The 24261-nt window shown below is 31.1% G+C and overlaps 1 protein-coding gene across 2 annotated transcripts; it reads right to left on the bottom strand.

Annotated features, from left to right (window-relative positions):
* Nucleotides 1–8799: 8799 nt before the first annotated feature.
* LOC123536991 (ras-related protein Rab-13-like) lies at nt 8800–22861 on the bottom strand. 2 transcript variants are annotated; one of them, XM_045320521.2, is made up of 7 exons: nt 22660–22861; nt 17902–18129; nt 16928–16988; nt 13809–13947; nt 12442–12549; nt 12078–12197; nt 8800–10709 (listed from the first exon to the last, which is right to left on the bottom strand). In XM_045320521.2, the coding sequence occupies exons 2-7, from the start codon at nt 18032–18034 to the stop codon at nt 10476–10478; spliced, it is 795 nt and encodes a 264-aa protein (XP_045176456.2). In that variant the 5' UTR covers nt 18035–18129; nt 22660–22861; the 3' UTR covers nt 8800–10475. The 2 variants fall into 2 exon arrangements, with proteins under 2 accessions (XP_045176456.2, XP_045176454.2); XM_045320519.2 differs by lacking the exon at nt 22660–22861 and adding an exon at nt 20217–20770.
* Between the last annotated feature and the right edge of the window lie 1400 nt (nt 22862–24261).

Raw genomic sequence — 24261 nt, 5'->3', positions numbered from 1 at the left:
CCTCATTATCATTATTTTTACTATTATTCTTTTCTTGTAATTCCTTGGCAATTAAATTACCAACTGCTGGAGCGGGTTTCTTTTTAAGTTTTTCAACAATTTTTGCTGCACCCAAAAATTTCCAATTTCCCTGTTCCAACCTTTTTTTTTTCCCATTTTCAGTGCTGCTTTTCCTGTTGTTTCCCAAACGTTTTTTTCCCAGCGGTGCTTATTGAAGATGCAACTCCCATTTGAAAACAATTTCTTTTAAAAGTGTCAAAGTACCTGACCCGGGTTATTTTTTTTTCTCCTGTGTGGCATAAACAAAAAAAATTTTCCTTTATTTTGTCTTTAAACTTTTTTTTTACATTATAAAAAAAAAAAAATTTTAAATAAAATTTTTTAATTAAAGTTTTTAAAATTTAAAGTTTTTAAATTTAAAAATTTTTAATTAAATTTTTCTTTTAAAATTATGTAAAACTTTTTAAACCTTTCTTTAAAAATTTTAATTATTTACCAAATACATCTTTTAATATATAGTCTAATTGAATTTATAATATTTTTTTAATTTCAAAATATCCAACTCTTTGGGGGTTTTTTGTAAATGGTTTTAAGCTCTTTTTTAAATCTGCTGTACTTAAAGCTTTGGAAAATTCATTAAAATTACCATCAAAAAAGTAAATTTATCAAAAAGATCACAAGGAATGTAAATTGTATCCCAGAGTTATTAAATTTGGTTTTTTTAGTTCCCCATTCAGTATTTCTTAAAAGTTTTTTTTCTCAAATCCAAGCATTTGAAAATTTGTTTTTTCCAAACCCAACAAAAAAATTATCGTAATTAAAATCAAAATTTTTAAAACCTATTTAAAAACCCAAATTCCAAACTTTTTTGGAGAAAATTTCTAAATTTTCCCCAAATTCAAACCCCCAAAATTACTTTTAATTTTTCCCCTTTTTTTAAATTTATTAAATCTGTGTAACGTAAGAACCTTTTGTAAATTGATTTTTTTTCCCCAATCCTTCCCATTTTTAAAAACAAAATTTTTTTTTAAACATATTCATAAACTAATTTTAAATGCCAAGAATGGGGTTCAAGGGGGTTAATACTATCCAAACCAAAAACAAAAGGGTTTTTTTTTTTACCCTAAAATTAAAAAAACAAAAAATCTGATTGAAAAAATCACTCGGTTTATTTTTTTTTATCTTTAACTTTTTCAAAACTTAATACTTTTTTTGGGTTTCCTTTATATAATTATCAAAAATTCTTTTTAAAAAAGTTTAAAATTTCAAGAAAAATAATTTTTATAAAACCTTTTCATGTTGTTCGGAAAGATAAATTTCTTTTTTAATGTTCATCAATTTTTCTAATACCTTCATTTTTTAGTTCTTCATTATTTTTTCCCAAGCTAAATTTTAAAACCAAAAATTAATCCAAGTCATCAACCAATTTTTTTTGGGTTTAACATTGGACAAACGTCAAAACCCTTGCCCCCTAATTACTTTTTTAATTTCATGATCTTTTATTGATAGGAAATCCTGACTTTTCTGTTAATTCTTTGAATTTTTTTCTTAATAAATTGAATGTTTTTTTTTAAATTTTTTATTTCTTTTTTTTAATAAAATCAATTAAATCATCATCTACTTTAGTGTTAATTACTTCTTTTAAAGTTTTTTCTACCCTTTTAGAAATTAATTTGGGGACCAAAAATTTTTTATTTAATTTTAAAAATTTAAAATTTCCCATATTTCCATTTGCCGAAACTTTATAGGGGTTATATGTTTTTTTCCCTTTTTCCGTATGTAGGACCAAAACCAAGAATATTTTTAACATGTTTTGTATTTTTAGGGTTTTCATCTCGTTTCATTTTTTAATTCTTTTATTTTTTTCCTTGTTTATGGGATTTTTTTTGAATTTAAATTTCCCCGTTATTGAACCATTTAATTTCTAATATCTTCAGAAACCTTTATCTATTGAAGTTTTCAAGATCTTTCTTTACTTATTTTATTGAATTAAAATTCTTCTAAAATTTAAAAAAGTCAAATAATTCAGACGGTTTGAAAAATTTTTAATTTTCAAAAATTTTTTTTATCCAGAAAAGCATTAAATCTCTTCGGGTTTTTTCCTTTTTTTTTCGGTTTTTGCCCAAAACCCAATTTCGGGAAAATTCTTCTGTTTCTTCATTTTATTCCCTTTTTTCTCTTCCGAAATCTTCTAATTTTTTAAATTTTCCCATCTTGAGGAAACCCATCCAGCGGGTTCATCTCCCCAATTTTTGATTTTAAAAGGAGCCGGTTTTAAAGTTTTGTTTTTTAATCTTCTTGCATTTTTTATTAAATTTTCAGTTTTTCCCCTTTTTGTAAAATTTTCTTTATATTTTTTGGGAAAATTTAATGCCAGTTGTTGTTTTTTTTCCGGGTAATGCTTTTTAACTGAACTTGAAAATTTGTTTTTTTTACTTTTTTTTTTTTTTCAGAAATTGGTTTTAAAAATTTCAGTGTACATACCCCGATTGTAGTTTTTCCCCCCTTATTTTTTCTCTCATTATTTCTTCTCTAAGATCTCTCATTTTTTGCCCGACTAATTTTTTTTTCTTTTTCTTATTTCATTAAGTTTTGATTCATTTATTTAAAAATGAAAGGTATGAAAATTTTTAAAAAATTTTATCCTTTTTTTGCCAGATTCATGTTTTAAAAGGGTTAAATTTTGGATCTTCTGGATATGGAAAAAAAAAAATACTTTAAATTTGCATATACTTCAAAAAACCTTTTATTTATTTTTGAAAAATTTATACTTATATCCCAAAAAAACCTGGGAAAAATTTTAAAATAAGGGTTTAATTAAAAAAAATTAAGCCAAATTGCAAAAAAAATTAAAGTAGATCCAAATGAAAACTTGAATTTTTCAGCTGACCCCAAACCCAAATTTAAAGCCTTGTGAAATCTTGAATCAAAAAAAAAAAAAAGTATTAATATTTGATGTTTTTTTGTATGTGAAGATAAAAAACCAAAATAAAAATAACAAAATATTTTAAATTAAAGGGACTTCACAAAAACTTTTGTGTTATTTTTTTAAGTCAGCCCTTCTAAAAAAACACAAAAAGATATTCAAATTTAAACTTTTTTTCACATTATTTTTATTTGAAAGTCCAGGTAAAATGGAAAAATGTTTGGTTTTGAAAATTGAACAAAATTTTAGATCTTTGATTTTTTTTGGCAAAATGAAACCCAAAACAGAAGTATAAATTTTTATATTTTGGGAACAAAACCAAAGGGAATTTTTTAAAAAAAAAACTTTACGGGTTTAATATATAAAAAATTATTTTAAGGGGAGTTTTTTATAATTTTAGAACAAATAAGTAAACCTAAACGGTATAAGTAAAGTTAAATTTGATATTATTTAAGTGATTTATGCTACTAAAAAACAATACAAAAAGCTTAGAAAGGACCCTGGAACCTTCTTCCAAAAAAATAAGGGAAATTGATAACACAATGAAAGAGCAAAATTTGATATGGGAGGGGGGAATAAAATAAACAACCTAGGAAATCCAGATAAAATCCAAACCCATGTGTTTCAAAAAACGATTTTTTGTTTTTAAAAAAGTTCAAAGGTAAAAATGCTAAAAATTTTAAGCATCAAAAACTATTTAAAAAAAACACTTAAAACAAAAAATAAAGAATTTTTGAAGAATTAAAAAAAAAGATTTTAAAAAAAAAATTTATTATTAATTAATTTAATTTTAAAGGAAAATTTAAGAAGAAATGAAAACTATGGTTGATTCTATTAAAGAACTGAAGAGAAATCTTTTTTACCCGATGACACCCTAAAAGAAGTATTTCGATTTAAATTTTAAAAATTTTTTTCACCCAAATTCAAGAATTTAAAAAAAGTTTTATTAAAAAAATGAAGAACTAAAAAAAACCCAAAATTATTGAAGCTGAGAAAAAGTTACAAAATTTGTACAGTTTTGAAATCAGAACAGAAATAAATAAACTAAATAAAAGAAAATGAAAATAAGGAAAAAAAATTTTTTAGAATTATTTTTAAATAAAATTTTCAGAATTTTAAAAACTGAAAATTTGGAAAAAGGGAGCTTCACAAAGGATGATGAACCTGCAAAGCATTTAGAGGAATTTAAAAAAAAACTAAAAATTTTTAAAATTTGATGAATTTTTAAAAAAAAAATTCGAAAAATTTGGTTAGTATTGTTTTACAACCCCATAAAATTTTAAAATATTTCAGACTTAAGTAATATTACAAAAAAAAAAAAAAGATATTAATGAATTTTAAAGCTAAAGTTTAAGAACTAAAAAAGAACCCGGACTTTGTAGTTTTAAAAATCAGTTAAACCCAAGGGGAGTTAATTTTGCTTAATTTTCTGAAACAATTAAGATTAAATTTTTGATCAAATTAAAAAAAAATAAATATTTAGACTCTGTAGTTAAAATTTTTGCTAAAAAAAGGGGAAAACAATCACTTCGAAATACTCAAAATAATTTCTGGGTAAAACTAAAGCAATTTTTCCCCAAATGTTTAAGAATTACTACTAAAACCCAAGAAAAATTTCAAAAATAAAAAATGTTTTTTTAAAACAAGAAACACCCAAATTTGCTAGAACAAAAAATACTGTTGACAATCTAACTGCTTCCCGAAGTTGCCAAACCCAAAAAGAACCTTTGGGGATTTAAACGAAATAATTCTTTAAAAATTTAAAAAAAAAAGACCCAAAAAAAAAAAAAGAAGAATCGGAAAAAAAAAATAGAAAAAATAAAAAATGAAGTGGGTTTTTTTTTTGAAATACTATAATTCACTTTTTTGAATTTTGTAAAAATGAAAAATATTTTTTAAACCTGGGGGGTGGGCCTTGGGTATAATTTAACTAAGAAGAAAAAGGCCGGTCCCGAAACCAAATTTTAAAAACATTTTAGTTTTTACCCGGGAAATTTTTGTTTGGTTATAAAGATTTTATAAAAACAAACCAAGAAAATGAATTTTAATTTAAACAAGTGTGATTTTTGGGGGGTGTGTTTATTTGTCAAAAAAAACTGGAATTTATATTAAAAAGATTTTAAAATTTTATTAACGGGGGCCAGGCCCATAGGTTTAACCCAAAAAACCGATTAAAAGCCCCCAAAATCATAATTTTTTTTTTTAGGTGGTGGAGGGGTCATTCCAACCCCGTTTATAATTAAAAATATCTGATAATGTAAATTTTAAAAGCTGGGGACTTTTAAAACTGATCAGTTAGTATTTTATTTATAAAAAAAAAAAATTTTAAAAAAAAATTTTAAAACAAGGGACGGGGGATTGATAATTTATCCTTATGGGCGATTTGCATCTAAGAAGTAAAATTTATTCTTTTGATGGGGGTTACATCAATTTAATATCGGATGAACCTGTAATTTCCCAAGTTTGAAAAAGACTTTTGGGTTAAAAGTTTAATAACATACAAAAACAAGGGCAAAAACCCAAAAAACATTTTGTGGGTTTTTAAAATTTTTTATTTTTTTATTAAAAAAAGTTACAAAAAGGTTTTTAAAAATTTAAGATTTATTGGGAAAAAACAAATGGAGAAACAATATAAAAAATAATAAAAAAATTTAATCATGCCCTAAAGGGCTATGGCATACCAAACGGTTGAGGTTTTTAGTTGTTTTTACTTTAAATTTGGGAATATTTTTTAATAGTTTGTTAAAAAATGCAAAAGCCGTGTTCTGTTTCATTTTTTTTAACCCCCACGCCAGGTTTTTTGATTTTTTAACCCTGCACACCCACGCCGGGGTGAACCATTAGTCTTTTCCCAAGGGGAAACCCCATCTGTAGGGTCACCATACAGCTGGGTTTTTTCCCCAAAAAAACAAACCTGCCCGGGTTTTTCAGCCAGAAACCCCTTCAACCCCCCTTTTTCTTGCCTCCCGAAAAACCCTTTGAAACAGAGACCCAAAAACGAAGTAGGCCCAAATTTATTTCTATTACAAAAAATTTTCGGAAAAAATTCTTTATGGGCACAACCCGTCAATGTCATAACAGCAGGCTTAACCGTTAACAGGGCCAAAGGCCCATCCAGTACACAAAACCAATTCTGCAAAACTACCTTTAAACCCACAAGGGAAAAGTCAGATTGACTTCCCGGAAATAAGCATAACAAAACTCGACTCAAAGATATAAAAGTTTAAACCGGTTTTTAAAAATAGTGGGAAATTCTTTATTATAAAAAAGTTTTATGGTTTTGAAATTTTCAAAATTTTTTTTTAAAGTTTTATAAATTTTTTCAATTTCTTTAGTTTTTTTAAATAATAAAACTCCTAAAGTAATTTTTATTCTTTTCCCAAAATTAAATTAAAAAAATTTTATGGGAAAAACAAATTTTCAAAGGGGGTATTTCTTGTTTTTTTTAAAAAAAAAGGGGATAATTTGTAAATAAACCCACCTTATTAAATTTGTTTTTATTTAGCATTTGGTTTCCCGGTTCTGTGTTATTTTTAGTTTTTTATATTTAGCATTTGGTTCCCCGGCTGTGTTATTTTTAAATTTGAAATTTTCTTTTTTTCTTTGGGTAATTTTTTAATTTATTTTTGGTATTGTGGGACAATTTTGTGTCATTTCTAATGGCTTTTTCAGTTTTTTTTATTATGTAGAAGGGTTTCAAAAAAAAGGAAGTAAAAGGGGTTAAAAAAAAACAGAAAATAAAAGTTTTGGGCAAAAATTTAACCACCTTAATTTTACTTCTGTATGTTTATTTGGCCCCAAAATTATTTACCCTTTTTTCTCTCGGTGTAGTGTTTTTAAAATTTTTAAGTGGAAATAATTTTTTTAAAAAAAGACAATGTTTTCTTCATTTTAAATCATCTTTTTTAAATCATCTTTATTAAAACAAAGGTTTTTTATTGGGGTTTTAAAACCCCGTGGAAATTTTTAAAATTTTCCGGGGGATTGACCCGCCCCGACCCAAGGGGCAAAAAAGGGCAAATGAGGTTTACTGTTTTCGCACAAACAATTAAATTTTCTACTATGGGGGCCTCTTTTTTTTTTTTATTTTGGCCCCTTCTTTGGGGGAGGTTTCCCCCCCCCCAAACCTTTTTTACAAAGTTTGTTTTTAAACCAAACCCTTTTCACGGAAATTTCACAAACTCCAAAAGAGTGTTTTAGTGCCCAAACCTCTAATGCATATTATCAGCATTTTCCGTTTCAGTGATTTTCAGTGGAGTTACAGCTCTTGATTCATCAATTTTTATGATGTTTTGACCACTTCTGTTTTTATTATTGGGTGGTGTTTACACCCCTTGCTGTATATAATTAGACTGAATTTCACTTAACCTCGCGAGTGATAAGTTTGAAACATAGTTGTCCATATTATTGCCATGTTCTGATTAAATGATTTTCAACAGAGTCATTAACCTAGATTTGTCAAATTCTTTGATTTGTGCTACTTTTATACCACTGTTGAAATTCCACCAAACTTTACAGGAGTTTAAATACTGCCAAGCCTAGTTATGTATATAGTTGGAATTTTATGGTTCAGTAATATTTCCTGGAGTTACGGCTCTTAGAGGTGTACTAGACCCAAAATTCATACCACAAAAAACTAGAAGTCTTTAAAAAATCAGTTGTTACTGGATGACATTTATTTATTAATTTAGCAACGCAATTAATTGACATGGTTAGTAAAGTTGAATATATTTGATGATGATTTTCTACATTTGAAGTAAATATCTAAATATTTTAGTGAAAAATATCCAATTTTATTTGTGACATTTTACAATTTCTGCATGGTAAGTGGTGAGAGACATACGTTTTTCGTGAAAAGAACGTTTTGGCCTACAGTTGTCAGTTTTCATCGGATTGTCAGTTTTCATTAGATGTCTGCCTGTTGTCAGCAGATGACCCAAATTGTTTTGGGGTCAATATCAAGTTCATATCGACCGCAATTCCTTCTGTTTCAAAAAAAAATGCATTGATATTCAGCATTCAGACTTCGGAGGATATTTGCCTATGATCAGTAAATGATCACAATAATGTTATGGGTCAAGTGTTACATTGACCTTCAGACTGAAAACAATTCCACTTAACAACTGAAGCATGCTTGTGCATACTACTTTTTAATTTCACAGAATTATTGCAGATTCAACAGACGAGACATATTGTTTTTTGGGGTCAGTAGGTCAAGGTCACAGTGAACTTTAAACTGAAATGGTTTCTGATAAATAACTGTTGCACATTTAGGGCTTGGAGACTTCATATTTCACAAAATAATTGACTGTAGTGAGGAGACAAGTATTGTTTCGAGGTCACAATAGCTTTGAGATAGGAATTATTTCTGATAATAACTTGAGAATGTGTGGGCTTATGGCCTTCAAACTTCATAGGGTGATTGTTTTAGTCAGTGAAACAACCTTACTGTTTTAATATCATCTTACTAGAAGGTTTGGATGAATGTATTATATGTGGAAACATAACTGCAGTACCACACGGCCGAAAAGGGCAAAAACAACACTCCGTCTACTTCTAGTCCATGGAAAATGAACGAGGTAAGAATAAGCGATTGTGCGATCGACAGACAAGTAGAAATCATTGGACTCGTTGAAACTTCCAGAGACATTTTAATCAGTAATGTTATCAAACGGTTCAAAATATGAAGGTCCGAAGAAGCTTCTGCGTCATATATTTCAAAGTCTCCAGATGTATATGACGTATAAAAGTTAATAAGGACACATGTAAAAGTAATGTTTGACATGACTAGTTAATAATTTGATCATTTATTATTTTACGCTATGTAAAGTGCCTTTGGACGTGTTTATCATGAAAATGAAGCTGTATAAAACTGGTATAATATTATATTATATTTCCAAAGTATGAAAGAACATGCAGTTATGACTGGTAATTACAAGAAGTTTTACTGTAGCACTGTGCGTTTAAAACAGCTTCTATTAAGTGTAAGAATATGATAAATATTCAAAAATATCCGAATGAGAGCAGGCTGGAAAGTGAAGCAAAACAAAACATAGATACGCAGTTTATGTATCCAAACGAACAGTGTTTATTTTTTTTAGAAATTACTTAGAAATAGAGAAGTAAAAATGGTTGATGCAGTTATCAAATTAAAAACGTTACGTCTGTATCTGATATATTAAATGATATTAAACACAATAAATCGTCGACATTGTTTCCTAAGTAGTTTGAAAGGAATTTGCCCGAAACCTATGGGTACTGAAAAGTGCAGTGAATAGTCCTAAAATATGCCAGGATCTCATTACAGATATTTCGTAATTTTGTCCATATATCTAGTTCAAGTAGTGGACCTTATTCGGCTAGAATATTAGCTGTATATGTTTGTACATCTGCATTTCAAATTTATGCACTAGAAACGGAAGTATTCCTACCTCGATTCCGATACTATAAACATACAAGAGATAAACAAGTGTAAGGAAAGGACTCGTGCTTTTCTTATACAATATTCGGCGTCATTTGATCTGCAATTTATCACAATTCGTGAAATGTTTAAGAGACATTTTCTATGAACAGATGAATGTGATTCGGAAATCGTATCGGTTATAAACTAACCCCGCGAATGAGAGTTATTATTGTTATTGTTTATTGTTCATACCAGGTGCAAACAATGTAGTGCCAGAAAATCAGCACGTGTAAATTGATACATCACATGAGAAGCACTAGACAGTCTACCACACATACTTTTTAATGTTTCAAAATTATATACAAAGGCCGATTTATGTCTTAATTTTTGTTCTGTTATATTATTTATTTGTTTGATTTTAAGTTCATTTCAATGTGATGAATATATATGTACAGTGACAGATAATCCAATTTTCATACTGAATTTATTAAACGAGTTAAATAAAGTACGAGGCCCTGCCGAGCATGACACCGTTTTTATTCAACTGGTTCAATAAATTCAATGTGGAAATTCAGAAATGTATGATTTTTTATCACATACAAGCTTTTGCTACTGAAACATTTAATTTATTTCCTTATATATATATATATATATATATAATATAATCAGCGTCTTCTATACTTCAAACAACGTCAACGTCAAAATGTTATTACACTTTATGCCTCTCTCACGACGTCTTATCATGATATTCCTTAACACAGTTTATATTGCCATACGTAAGTCTAGAAACGTCATGTGAAAGGCAAAGCTAAGACGATTACAATCTTAACTACACAGTATAACACTATTCACAATCATATCACATCTGAATAATAAAAGTATTTCTACTGTTTCACTTGTAATTACCAAAACACGAAGGCGGCATTGTAGGTAAGCATGGTATTAGGTTTCTTTAATTCGTCATCAGATTTTGTTCAGCCAGGATTTTTTCCTGAATACATGTAGTATTTTTGGCAATTAAACATACTTCATAACGTTTCAATATGATTTATCAGAATTTGATATAAAAATAAGTGATGCACGTGTTCACTGCTCATCCCTGAATTCTTCCCCTAAAGTACTTTCATCAAACTGGCCTTTGAAAATTTACGATGATGAAGAACAACAACATGCCAGTTTTAATTTCAATTTCTTTGATTTCCACTTAAAGCACTTCTTTCTTTTCACATCATTTGCAGATTTTGACACATTATTTCGCCATTCGATTGTTACGACGTTTTTGGTCATGTTTGCTTTGACAACAGGATACGTTCTGGTTTCGGGTACAGTTACTGCTAAAGACGGTTGTTCCCTAATCATATTTGGATAGTAGCTCTTCATCTAAATCAAAACAAGAGAAACATGATGCAGACATTTATATCAGATGCAATTAATGTTAAAACTTATCAGATAAAATATGACTATAAAAATTTTAAAATCGACATTTGTATTCAATAGCAAAGGGTCTGGAATGAAAGTGGTTTTTAGTTTTACAAGTTAATGAAGGATTGCCAAGCAATACATGGGCCCCTACCGGAAGGGGACATATTATTTTAGCTGCAGCATAATCGAATGATCTCACATCTGTTAATGATGTCTATACAATATTGTTCTATGTACACAACTTGTTAAAACGCAAAAGGTTTAGAATAAATTTGCATGTTATTTAAAATTCATTGGAAAACAGAAAAATATATTGAAATACATAGTCATATTATAAAGGAAAAACTATCTGAAGAAAAGTCACCAACATTTTCTGCGTCTATGTGACACGTCAGCTTTTTGTGTTGAATGTTAATGCCAAGTTATTTAACTATCCATGCATGAATGAAAATGTTACTGACTGGACAAAAAAGGACATAGAATCTTTGAAAAAATGTTTACATTTAACCTCAAAGTGCGACCTTGACCCGTTGTCTCATTATATGGAAATTTAATTTTGTGCCGAGTAATATTAAAATTCCTTGGCAGATGGTTAGGTTACAGACCGGACAGGAAAAACTTACCTACCCTTTGACTTCCAAGTGTGACCTTTACTTTTAGGCTTGGGGTCTGGGTGTTGCGAAAGGCATGTCATTTTATTATGGGTAACATGTTTGCCAAGTAATATTTAAATCTCCTGATGAATGGTTGACTAATGGAGGGGGCGGGGAAATTATGTTGCCGTTTGACCTCCTAGTGAGACCTTGACCTTTAAGTTAGCGGTCTTGATGTCGAAAAGCACAGTCTTACAGTCCTCAAAACTAGTTTATAACCAGCAGCTGACTATTAATATTTTATTGCATATTTTTGGAATTATCAGTGTAATATGAACGAAAATAAAAAGTATCAAACGTAAACGGGGCTGTACTTTAAGTTATACAAACATGAATAGCCCAGAGTCAGATTAAGTAGATTTTGATGATTGAAGAAAGGTACAAAGGAACAAAAAAGAATGTAAAACTAACTCAAGACTAACTCATGTGCCACAATGTGTCCACATAAAAACTATAAGCTGATCATTTGGAATCAAAGAACGCCCCCAAGCAAGCAGACTTGGTTTGACATTGTTCATAAAGAGATAATGCAATGCGCAACACCCTTTAAGCATCACATAATCAAATGCATGTTTCCATGTTATTGCAGGTTATTTCTAAAATGTTACTTGGTACCAGTTTTAGAATTTAATGGAAGGAAAGAAACGACATATAAAAACGTTCGTTAGCTTACCACATTTGGATTGCATATTTCGGTGACACAGTAAGCCAACTTATGGAATGCGTTGAACACATTTTGTCCAGTTTTAGCACTTGTTTCATAGAAATCTGATGTCAGTTCTTTCTCAGCCAGCTGTAATGTAAACTATTTAATTTATATTGTGAACTACGTACACCGCGACTGATCCAATGTATTAATAAAGTAGTGGTGTATACTGTGTACGGTACATGAATATCGTCTTTCTTTCAAATCATACAGGTAGTTTGTACCTTTCAAAAACAAGGATTCCGACACCTTGCAAACAATTGACATGCATTCAGGACATATTTGTAAATGTAACATTTTTAAAACCTGTAGAATTCTTTCGAGTCATTACCTTCATTCCTTCCTTGGTTTTGATCTTCCTGTCAGTTTGAAGGTCACACTTGTTGCCAATTAACACAATTGGTACAACTTCATACTTGTTATGTGTTTGCGCTATCTCCTGAAAAAAAAAACATGTATGAAATAAACGAATCATGTAACAAATAAATAAAAAAGTGTTTCATAATATTCGTTACAAGCTGAACTTTGACGGGGGACATTCACGAATGTGGCACAAGGACTTTAGGTTCTGTATTTTAATCCATTCGTAAAGGCATTTCGTTTCATTCAAAATGAAAGCGGTTAATTGAAAAGTTTAAATCTTTGAAAAATAATTATTCACTCCTTCTTGCTGTGTTTTCTGTTGCAGTCGACTGGCAATGAACACGACTGAGCGTTTTTACACCATTACAATGCAATTATTTTGATTTTTGTATAAATTAGCTCAAAAGATTTGACACCGAGTTGCGTTATCGACACCAATTGATTTGAATACAAGTTTTAACAGCACATAAAATCAAAACTTTCAAAACTCCATAGCAACGAAGTAAGCTCATTAGGATATAACAAAATGATTCTGAAAGCGTTGCCAAGCAAAATAATATACGCGTTTTTCGTTCTTTTATTTAGAAAAAAAATAGATGCTTGATTTTCATCATATTCCTTTCGACAACAAAAAATATAAATGCAGATTTAATCTTTAAATACCACCTTGCTAAAATTACGTGAAAATCACGTCCGTATAAACAACAGTGATGCGGTATCATTGGCAACGGATATTTCATTTTCGATTTTTCCACTTCTCATTACAATCTAAGTTATGATACCATCGTCATATTGTTTTTAATGACTTCCTATATAAGAATTGCATGTGCTTTCTGATATAACGCGGTGCATAGTATAAAACATAGTGTTTCAAATTAGTCTTATAACATCATTGCTTTGTTTGGTTTAACGTCGCACCGACACAATTATAGGTCATATGGCGACTTTCCAGCTTTTGATGGTAGAGGAAGACCCCAGATGCCTTCCGTGTATTATTTCATCACGAGCGGGCACCCGGGTAGAACCACCGACCTTCCGTAGCTGGATGGCTTCCTCACATGAAAAATTCAAAGCCGCGAGTGAGGCTCGAACCCACATCGGTGAGGGTTAAGTGATATGAAGTCAGCGACCTTAGCCACTCGGCCACGGAAGCCCCTCTTATAACATCGGATTTGAGGTTATTTTTGTGCGCGAAATATAAAAAGTGATTTTTAAATAATGAATTACACCTATTATAGTGTTTACAGTTAGTTTTCAGACACAAAATCCGACTTGGCCACAACTTACACTCATAACAAAATGAGAGTAAGAAAAACATATAAAACACAAAATTACGTCATTAACGCTACTCAGCCAGTATGGTAAATGAGTAAACGTTGATTTATCCGTGACGTCATACACCATGACAACACCCTTGACTCCCCGATACTGCCACCTGTTGACCGAGTGAAACCTCTCCTGACCTGCGGTATCCCTGAAAATATATAAACATCTTCTTGATGCACATACAGTAAGAATATATATCACAACTGATTTCGAGACATTACACGAAAATGTTCACGACTGAAGCACTGGCACCAGACCAGAAATAAATGCCACTGTACATGTTATACCCTACCCCTAGGTATTCTATAAGAACCATGGTCGTGAACGGGAAACTATACTAAACCATTTCAATAGCGTATTTCATACCTAAAATACGCAGTTCAGTAAATGTGTACTATTGATATTTAACAAGTGATAATTTTTCTTCCATTGTGTACCGGTCACATTTCTTCAATACTTTTATCTTAGAAAAACAACGTGGAGTTTATAGATTTTTCAACGGTACACAAAAAACTTGCTTGAACTTCCCTGGTGAAGTTCCGGTCTAGATTACAGACACACACTGATTGGCTGATGTGAAAATGTATGTCAGTCGTCATTTTACTACACGTGTACGCTAAAATGTTTATATGCAACATAAATGTGTAAAATGAATTAGATAAACAGAATAGATGTATACCAATGTATGATTTCAAATTCAAAATCATATACAAGATGAATTTCATTCATCATTTCGAGTCTTATCGTAAAACTGTGAATATATTGCATTCTGTTTTTGTTTGTTTACATTTCGCTTAACATGTGCACACTGTCGTGACCTCTAGACCGGATGTTCATTAGGGGAGTTCACGCAAGTTTTTTCTATAACGTTGACTTAAGCAAAAAATATGTGGAGCATCTCTGCATTATGGAACATTGAGACAATGTGACTGGTGCACGATGGAAGATAAATTTTCGCTTGCTTAATATCCATAGTACACATTTATCGAACTGCACATTTTAATTGAGAAATGTGCGATTGAAATGGGTTAGTGTATTTTCCCGTTCATGACCATGGTTCTTATAGAATGCCTAGGAGTAGGGTATATCGATCATGTACAGAGGCATTTTCTTTCTGATCTGGTGCCAGTGGACTGAAGCGAGCTAAATGCGCCATCAACGGACAATATACATTTAACTAATAATCAATAAATTTGACAGAATCGATATAAGTTACTGCATTTTTAGAAATGTATACATATTACATATCTTTCTTTATGCAAGCAGTTTTCAATTGTTTTAAGTTTTACAGGTAAGTGCATATTTATGCTTGTATAATGCCCCTACTTTTCTTCTAGTCAATTAGTGGATAGTAATTTTTAAAGATAGTATATAACATTCTTTTGTGTTTTAATAAATATACAATAATATAAAAGGAGTTAGTAATACGACCGTGCACAGCTCTTTCTGTAAATTTATAAAAATAGTATTCACCTGGATGTTTTATTGTATTTATTAAACATACTTATTATGTTTATTCAGACATGTCAAAACACTTGCTAAATATACTGACCGACACATACTTTTAAACTGTAAACAGTATCATTCAGGGTGATCGCTAGGTCATTTCACTCAGAGGCACAAAAGACACAGAGTGAAAAAACCGAACATTCTTTCACTGTTGCATAAATCTTTCGTATACTGGTCCAGTGCCTAAATCCGGACAGTGCTTAATAATTCGGACACCGTTAAAAAACGCTTTACGATCATGATTTTTTACTGGAATGAACATGATCGACGCAGAAGAACGCCATAATGACCAGTTGTCAACAACAGTGTGTGAATGTAAGTATTTCCAGAGAAAATTACCTTCAAATATCCGCACCGCTAAAAGTAAAAATTGTGCGTCGTGGGGGATGACGTCATACAGCGCACGCCAGTTGTTTGAGGTGCGGCGAGGTACTAATTTAATGAGAAAACAATTCTGCCTGTTTCAGACGACTCTTTTTCTTAGTTGATCAAAACTGACCAAAAAACATTTTTACAATTCTGTACTACCCTCAGTATTTATTTAAGAAATTTAACCGATTTCTGTTATATAATAATTAACTCAAAACTCTGAGAAGAAAATGCAGACAAGGGAAGCAATTCATAAGATAAAATCGACACGGCGTCATTATAGTGCATAGTTGCGTCAAAAAGTATAACGACAGCAACAAAATCTGCATGTGGATAAGAAAAGTGGATAACATTAATTTTCGCTAAGATAGATTTTATTGCGTATTAGTTTGCAGTTACACATTAAATTAGAAACTAGTCCACTCATGATCACGTAATTAACAGGTAATAAAACTTCGATCGAACGGAGATGTCTGTATACATTTACTGGATTGAATGTGACTGCTTTGTTTCAAACAAAGGTCGGTTAATTGTTATTTTTTTTTGGTGCACTGATTCGTTGCATTACATACCGAAATAGTGTCCGAATATTTAAGCACTCTGAAGGCCGATTTTGACAGCTTTTACTGGTCCACTTCGGATGACTTTTTCTATAATGAAATCAGCAATATACGACTTTTTTGTTTTGTATAGAGATTTATAAAGAACCTAAAATTATACATTTGAAATGTGATACAAGTGCAGTTTCGGAATGCAAAGTTATCGTCATGAAACCATCAAAATGTCCGGATTTAGGCACTGGACCAGTATAGCTAATAATACCTATAATGGGTTATCAAGCAGTCTGATTTGCCATCTTAGTCACGTGGCATAGGTCATTTTAGGTCATGAGCTTACACCACTGCGCCGAAAAGCTAAACATGGTATCTCCCATATACAATTATTGGAACATTTACTATATTCATTGCTGACATTTTCCAGACAAAGGAGCCATTCACTTGTAATTCTCCAATAGCACGTGCTTAATTAACATGTATATCATACGTATGTACATCGATCAACAGTCTTCGATTAGATGTTTTTACTTGATAATATCACTAACCTTTAAGCGATACTACGATGAGAGCTCAAATAATTAATACATATATCTAAAGTAATTGAATACACATGGAGATATTTTCAGTTGCACGAAACAATCTGTATAAACAAAAATGTTACACATTTTGATTTAAGGAAAAAAACAACAATACCATATCTGTAGTTCAACAAGTGCACCGTCAACCTCAAACTTTTTTTTCACAAAGTCTGTTGCTGAAAAGGAGGAACAGACATTAAGACAATTTCATTTCACCATGTTTTTCAATATATCTAAAGACAAATTCTGTACATTCAATGTGGAGCGGATTCGGCAACCATTGAGAGTATCCTAATTTACTAATACTAATCATATCTATGCCTATAATCTCCAAATGTAAGTTATGCAACTAGAAATTAACAAATTAAGTATTTGCATAGGATTAAATTTTCTTCAACTGTATTTTTATATATCTAAAATGAATATTGTACATTCATGGTAATTTGAACGAAAGTGAAACAGCTTGAAAAAGATATTGAGGTACTATATATTTATAATTGTTTATAAAGGAAGTAAGGAAAGTTCGTTCAAAATGGAAAAGTTAATCAGTATATGAAAAACATTAGCAAGTAATGTATATATAAAGTTATATATAGTTTTTCATCTTATTAAATGCTGACATAATAAAGACACTTGGTTAATTTCTTATGTCAGATCTAATTTCTTATGCATATGCCATGTTTTGTGATTTTCCTACATATCTGCGATATGTCACATGTTTAATTGTAAAGCGCCCTTGAACGTATATTTCATATGAAAAGGGCGCTCAACAAATCTGGTATAATAAATAATAAAATAAAAAAATTATTATTTCTGCAATACCAATTCAACTACTATGATGTAAAACAAAAGTCCAAAACATTTTCATTGGTATGGTATGAACCTTTCCTGTTTTCTTTAACATCTCAGTAAAATAATATGACCATTTGCTTAACCGGAACGAACTTTCTTACACCCTATATCTGTACACTTAGATATGTTCACATGGCCTCATTTTCTGTGTGCTGAATGAAAGGTTTCCCTTAACAAACTCATCAGTTAAATATCTTTGAAATGTGGAAGACTGAAAAGAAGCTATATATATATTACCAATGGTTGGGAGTTGTCTGTCTTGGAAATCTCGGCCAGTTAAGCATCTCAGTAACGCAGTTTTGCCGACAGAAGAGTCTCCGAGAATAAGAATTTTGTAAGTAGCCACACAATCTGCGTCGCTTAAAGGCATGGTACACAAAATTCAAACTAATTCAAATTTCACCAGAATGTTACCAAGCACGCGGTAACGAGCATGGTCATCAAGTGTGGGTTTTACTGTAGCATCTGAAATAAATGTTTGTCTCTGATAAGGGATTATGCACAGAAGCTCTCACAAAATCATTATGGTTTTTCACAACTATCATCAACAAACAAGAACTTGTATTTAATCGTAACAATACAGTCTGTATCACTTGTAAACCACAAATTCTGGTTTCGGTAAAAAAAACCCTGTCATTTCTGCAGTTATAATGATAACCTTTTAATAATAACGGTATTACAGTATCAGTTCTTTGTCAAACAAAATAACGGGAAAAAAAACACCAAAAGACAAAGGTTATTGTTTCTACCATAAAAATTAATCATTAGAAAGGTGTGTTATACAATTTTGACATTATCAGACCTCAAATCATTCTTGCTACTTCTGCGCTCCCGATTACTGTATGAGAATTTCATGCAATAAGTATAGAATTTCATTTTTATTACAACTTTTAATTTATATGAGACTCCACCTGGTACTTCAAAAACAATATTTTTACTATTTTCGAAATAGAAACGAACATGCAACGTTTAGTGAAAATGCGCAACTAAGAGGATGGATAGAATGTTCACACTATACTGATATTCATATTTCAGGATATACAAATTTTTTAAGCGATACTAATCTTCCAACTTTGAATGATATTTTTGTTAATAACCGGCATGCACATGAAATTTTTTTTACCCGGGATATATCTAAAATACCTTTGTGTACAGTTCTCAAGTTTCCTTGTTAAGTCGTCTAATGTATATATTTGTACATACATGATTATACGAACGTATAAAAATATGTATAATTCAAACTTTCTAAAATTGGCACGATCATATGTGAATTCTAAAAGTAATTAGCCTTTCACGATCTTGCAGGTTACTATCATGTTTATACTTTTGTAGGGTGAAATAATGCCAATGGGACCGGTTATTAAAGCTGAATATGTTTAATTAAAAAAATAGTTCGAGCATACTAAATGTATAACTGATAAATTAGCAAACTTTATATACATTGCATAATATACGTTACTGCATCATTTCAAGTATACATTTTATGTATATGCATGTACATCATTGGCTAAATACATCTTTCGGGAGCTTTTAAAAAAATATCCCCAAAATTGCATTTCTGATGTAAGAACCTCAAACAACTATGGTCTAAAACAATACAGGCAACAACTTGTTAAGTCCAATATGAAAATTTTACTAACACCTAAACTTTTTCCAGATTTTCCTCTTCAGAACTTAGTAAAATAAATCTAACATCTGACAAAGAAACCACTTTCTCTTTTTATACGAAAAATGAATTAATCTATACAAAATTATCTTTCCTACTAAGTGAACTAAAACAAGAGCTTTAACAGGTACGAGTGCAGAATGTTTTACAGAGATGGGGGCTGAGGTTAAGGGCGAAGACCTCAGCGTCGAATGGCGGTAAGTACAGGGTGGGGATGTGGTGGTGGTGGTGGTGGTAGCGAGTACGGGGTGGGGTGGGGGTGGTAGCGTACCCTCTCCTTTAAGGGTGGCCGTGGGGTTTTCTCTTGGAAATTTTAGAAATATACGTATGAAATGGTGGCCTCTGGTCTTGATGGGCATATCCTAATATATCATTTGTCTAGACGCAAGAAAAGACGGAGACACATAACGATCTCATTGCAGACATCATTTTGGTAGAGCCCTAAATGCTCGGGATAGGTACGGGCGTGGTTACCCCCTCCGAGAAGTGGGTTTTCATAAAATGTTTGACATAGATATGAAAGTGTGACCTTTTATCATTTTTGGTCGTAACTTTGGTGAGTATACGTCACTTCTCAGTCGCCTTTGTGGGAGGAGGATGGAGGTTGGGCAAGGCCATAACAACTTATTTTTATGAGAATATGTGGGAATAGCGAACACTGTTATTTATATACTTCTTTTGGAATAATAAATCAGCTGTGATTTTCTATAAAGATTCTTCCAAAAAATACAATTAAATTACCTCGGAATCCGTATGTGAAAACGGATATATATTTTGATCATACTAAACAATTTCTACGTAAAGGGAACAATATACACTGACGTAAATGTACAATATCTTTACGTAAAAATGTAATGAAAACAGAAAGTAAAAACATAAAACTCACTCAGCACTGGTACTAGTACTTTCCGTAGAACTTATTTTCCACAGTCTGCCACAACAGTTCAAAAATAATTTACTTTTCCATGGAAACAGCTGCCCGAAAATATATACACAATGTAACGGTTCAACATTGATTTATATACAAATGGCTAATGAAATTTTCTGGCTGCTGGTATTTCTTTGAATTCTGCTCGGCCAATTTACAGGTGGAATACCAGAGATAGAGAAAATACGAAACACCATAAAATTCCCAGAAACAGTATTTTCGAAAGAGAAAGCCAAGTATTAAATGATATACGCATTTCTATTGAATATCAAAATGCACCATTTTATAACAAGAGTACTATTAGTCTCTCGGAGAATATGCAGTGTAACTAATGATACAAGATTAATGATTAATAAACTGTTCACAAAAACTCACGTCAAAAATTGAACAAAATTAGACATAAAAATGCGCATTAGACATAAACATATTGAAAAGAACACACGTATTTTTAGTCGTAAATCGAGAATCATAAGAAACACGTTTTCTAGCACTTAAATAAACACAAGCGAAAAAAAAAACCTGCACATATCCTGAAATATTCACGAAGGATGCTGAGACTAGTATGGTACTACGTGCACAATAAGACAACCGCCGTGATCAATCATTATATATGGGAGAAACAAAACTTCTCATGTCCATACGTGATTAATCATTAATTGAACCGGAGCAAGTCACTGTAGACAAATTTAGAAGAAAATCTAATTAATTTATCAATGGTAACAATGCAGTCCACCAGTATCAGGTTATATGTAAATTACAGCAATGACAGTTAAATATCCACCACAACAAATCACTAATACCTTTCTACTGACTAATATTTTAATTAAAGTTGACAACCCCATGACATTTATATTGAACCTCACACCGGAAGGCGCGTTAAACAATCCGAGTGAAATGATCTTAAAACATGTTTTATCTTTAATTATTCTTTACACATTTGAAGGTAAAAATGATACAATTGTTTTATTGTATTAAACTGTAAAGTTCAATTGTCAGTAGTTACTTGTGCTACTGTAAATACATTTTCATTTAATTTTTTGCAATGTCAAATAATTATGTTCTCATTGACATGTGATGGTAATTGGACAATTAATATTGAATATGATCCTTTTAGAATTGTTTACTATGTGGACTCGTTCTTACATTTCATGAAGCAAACTTAAAGAACTGGTATATACCCATCCGAACGAGTATAGCGTGACCACTTTAAAAACCTTTTTGCCCTATAAAATACCAAAATGGACTTCGTTCTGGATCCTACTTGAAGTGATTTAGCTGAACGTTTACCTAGTTTTAATTGAAAGTACATCATTCGTGCAAAATCTCATTTTCTTCTCTTTAACCCTTGTCTCTATGCAAACTGTCTGGAGTTCTAATTGCACATGGAACTGAGACTAACTCAAACAAATAATAGTAGATTTGGTTTTATTGAGTCTACTCAAAAGAGGTAACAATAAATGCATCACCCCTCAAGCCCCTTCGCATAGGACTGGAAATGTGCGTTATACATGTTTTCAAATCTTTCGTAATACTTGTATACACGTGCTATGGCGCTGTGTACGTGTATAAAATTTACACGTACCCCTTTTTTTGTGGAATATTTTAAGGGCGGTTGCATATTTTGAATGTAGGTTTTTCCTTTTAGACGTTTTTCATAGTGATGTGGCACCATGTCATTCCCCTAAGCTTTCGTGTTTAATACAGTTTTGATTTGTCCGTAACGCTGGCAATTAAGATAATACAAATTTCAAGCTATCAAGCTGATCAGAGATAAAATCAAAGAAAGAACAATGTTCTTATTATTTTGAAATAATTACTTAACTTTTGCTTTGCAGTTTGCAATGAAAGCACCGTCTACCTTGAAAAAAATTGTCAAAAAGTTGGATGTGTTTCCAATAAAATTTAATTGATAATGAAAAGATATATAATCACTGAGACTTGCGGTTCGATGAAATCATTTACCAGTCACCGAGGAAATTAATGATAAAAAGGACAGAAGAAGCCGGGTCACTCCTAGACAAATATCCATTATAGTGGTTGAAAGTCATACATATATATGCTATTAAGGAAACGTTTGGAATCTAAATCATTCATACGATAATAGCCTGGCTCCCTGGCTGCATGGTTATTTTTTATATTAATACTGCAAACATTTTATTACAAACTTTTAAGCCTCTAAAATAGCACAGTTTTATCTGATGGCTGAACCTATGTTTGGAGCCAGGGGCAATAAAAAATGTCAATGTAGAAACAACCTTCTGGAGTTACTTCCCTCTTAATGAACAAAACTTATATATGTAAATAAGAACAAACATAGGGACGGGAGCCAGTCTAATACGATAACTGCCGCTTGCATTCCTAAATATCCGTCGGTTAAATCAAATATGTAAACTTTACTTACATCTTTTATTTTCTGAATTTATCCTGTTCCGAACTTCATCGAAACCTATTATGTCTGGTAAATAAACACTTTCATTTATAGTGAACTATTTTAGTACAGTTATCATTCCTACCAGGTGAGCGGTAGTTCTGTAATAGCAAGAAACAACAGGATATCTTAGGCTAAACCAATTATCACGTTATTTATGTCTCAGGAGTCTGAGTGTTTCTTTTTGATTAAGAAAGTGTGAATTTCTAAAAAAAAAGCGTTAACTACAACTAAACTTCCCCGAAACCCGCATGTGAATATTGTTATATACTTAAAGTTTGATAAAACATAAATACGTGATACATAAACACTTGGAATAGTAAGCATTATGTTTAAAGAAAATTAATACACAATAACCTAACATATCAAAATTTCACGAAACAGAAAGTAAAAACAGGAAACTCACGTAGACATGGTACTTTCCGCAAACCATTTTTAACGATCTGACATTAAAGTACATTTTCAAAGAAACAGCTTCTCGAAAGTTCATGTGTAAACACTATATAACGGATCATGACCGATTTACTTACTATCGGAATTTTCATAGTACGGGAGTTTCTTTAAATTCTGCTAAGCTTAGTCGCAGACGGAATACAAGAGTCAGATGAAAATTATAACAACATAAAATTCACAGATAATTCGACACCCCAGAAATAAAGGTCGTAAGTGAAAAACAGTACTTTTGAGAAAACTGGGGAAAAAATCATATCTGTATTTCATCCTCATAGCTAATGCTTTTAAATACTTACAGTACCGATGGTCATGTATTTATCGGTATAATGATATTTAAGAAATTGTATAAATTCTATATGCTGTTTTAAAGGTCCAATACTAAGGAAAGTGAACATTTTAATTTCTTTTAAAAAGCACAGAAACTCTTTCATTTTATTGGAAAATGAAAGTTGGTATGTAGAAATTCGAAATAAATCGCAGTATATGTACAATTATTTTTCTATGAAGTATGAAGAAAGTTAAAAAGACCTGGGGGGTCATTCTGTCGATTCATTGAAATTTCAACATAATACACATACATTTCTTTGAGTTCCAAAGACCTTCTGTAAATTTTGACCTGCCAATCTTCATTATTTAGTGTCTTGCAGAAGTCTATGCACTGGCTGTGAAAAAAATTGCCAACTCACTTTCCCTTAGTAATGGACCTTTAAAGTTTTCAATAATGAAAGGTCGTATCTGCTACTTACGACCTATTTACTGTATAATTGTTGTATCAAAAATCACATAATATGCAATCTTAAAAGGTTGTAATAGGTGGCAGATACGACCTTTTTCTTCAGTAGATATTTCTAAATCATTAACAAAATGTCATTTTTGGTTCAATAAACAGGATCACACAATTAATATTTTCTGTTCAGGTTATAGCCATTTTCATGCAGTTTCCTAAAATGTATAGGCCATATAAGGTCGTAAGTAACAGTTACCTTATTTTTATGGGACGTCGTATCGATATAGTTTTTATCGAAACAGAAATCAGGGTGTAAATGATAATTATGAATACTGTTTACTAGTATTACATGTAACTTTTTTATACCAGAATACTATTAGTCTCCCAGAGAAATG

Source organism: Mercenaria mercenaria, chromosome 17 (assembly GCF_021730395.1).
Source record: "Mercenaria mercenaria strain notata chromosome 17, MADL_Memer_1, whole genome shotgun sequence".
Taxonomy (NCBI): Eukaryota; Metazoa; Mollusca; class Bivalvia; order Venerida; family Veneridae; genus Mercenaria; species Mercenaria mercenaria.
This window is presented reverse-complemented; position numbering and strand designations above follow the sequence as displayed.

Coding starts and splice junctions, on each gene's coding strand:
- LOC123536991 (XM_045320521.2), bottom strand. CDS start 18,034: ATGCCTTTAAGCGACGCAGATTGTGTGGCTACTTACAAAATTCTTATT. Junction 12,198..12,441: donor AAACCAAGGAAGGAATGAAG/GTAATGACTCGA, acceptor TTTACATTACAG/CTGGCTGAGAAAGAACTGAC. Junction 10,710..12,077: donor AAATATGCAATCCAAATGTG/GTAAGCTAACGA, acceptor GTTTTGATTTAG/ATGAAGAGCTACTATCCAAA.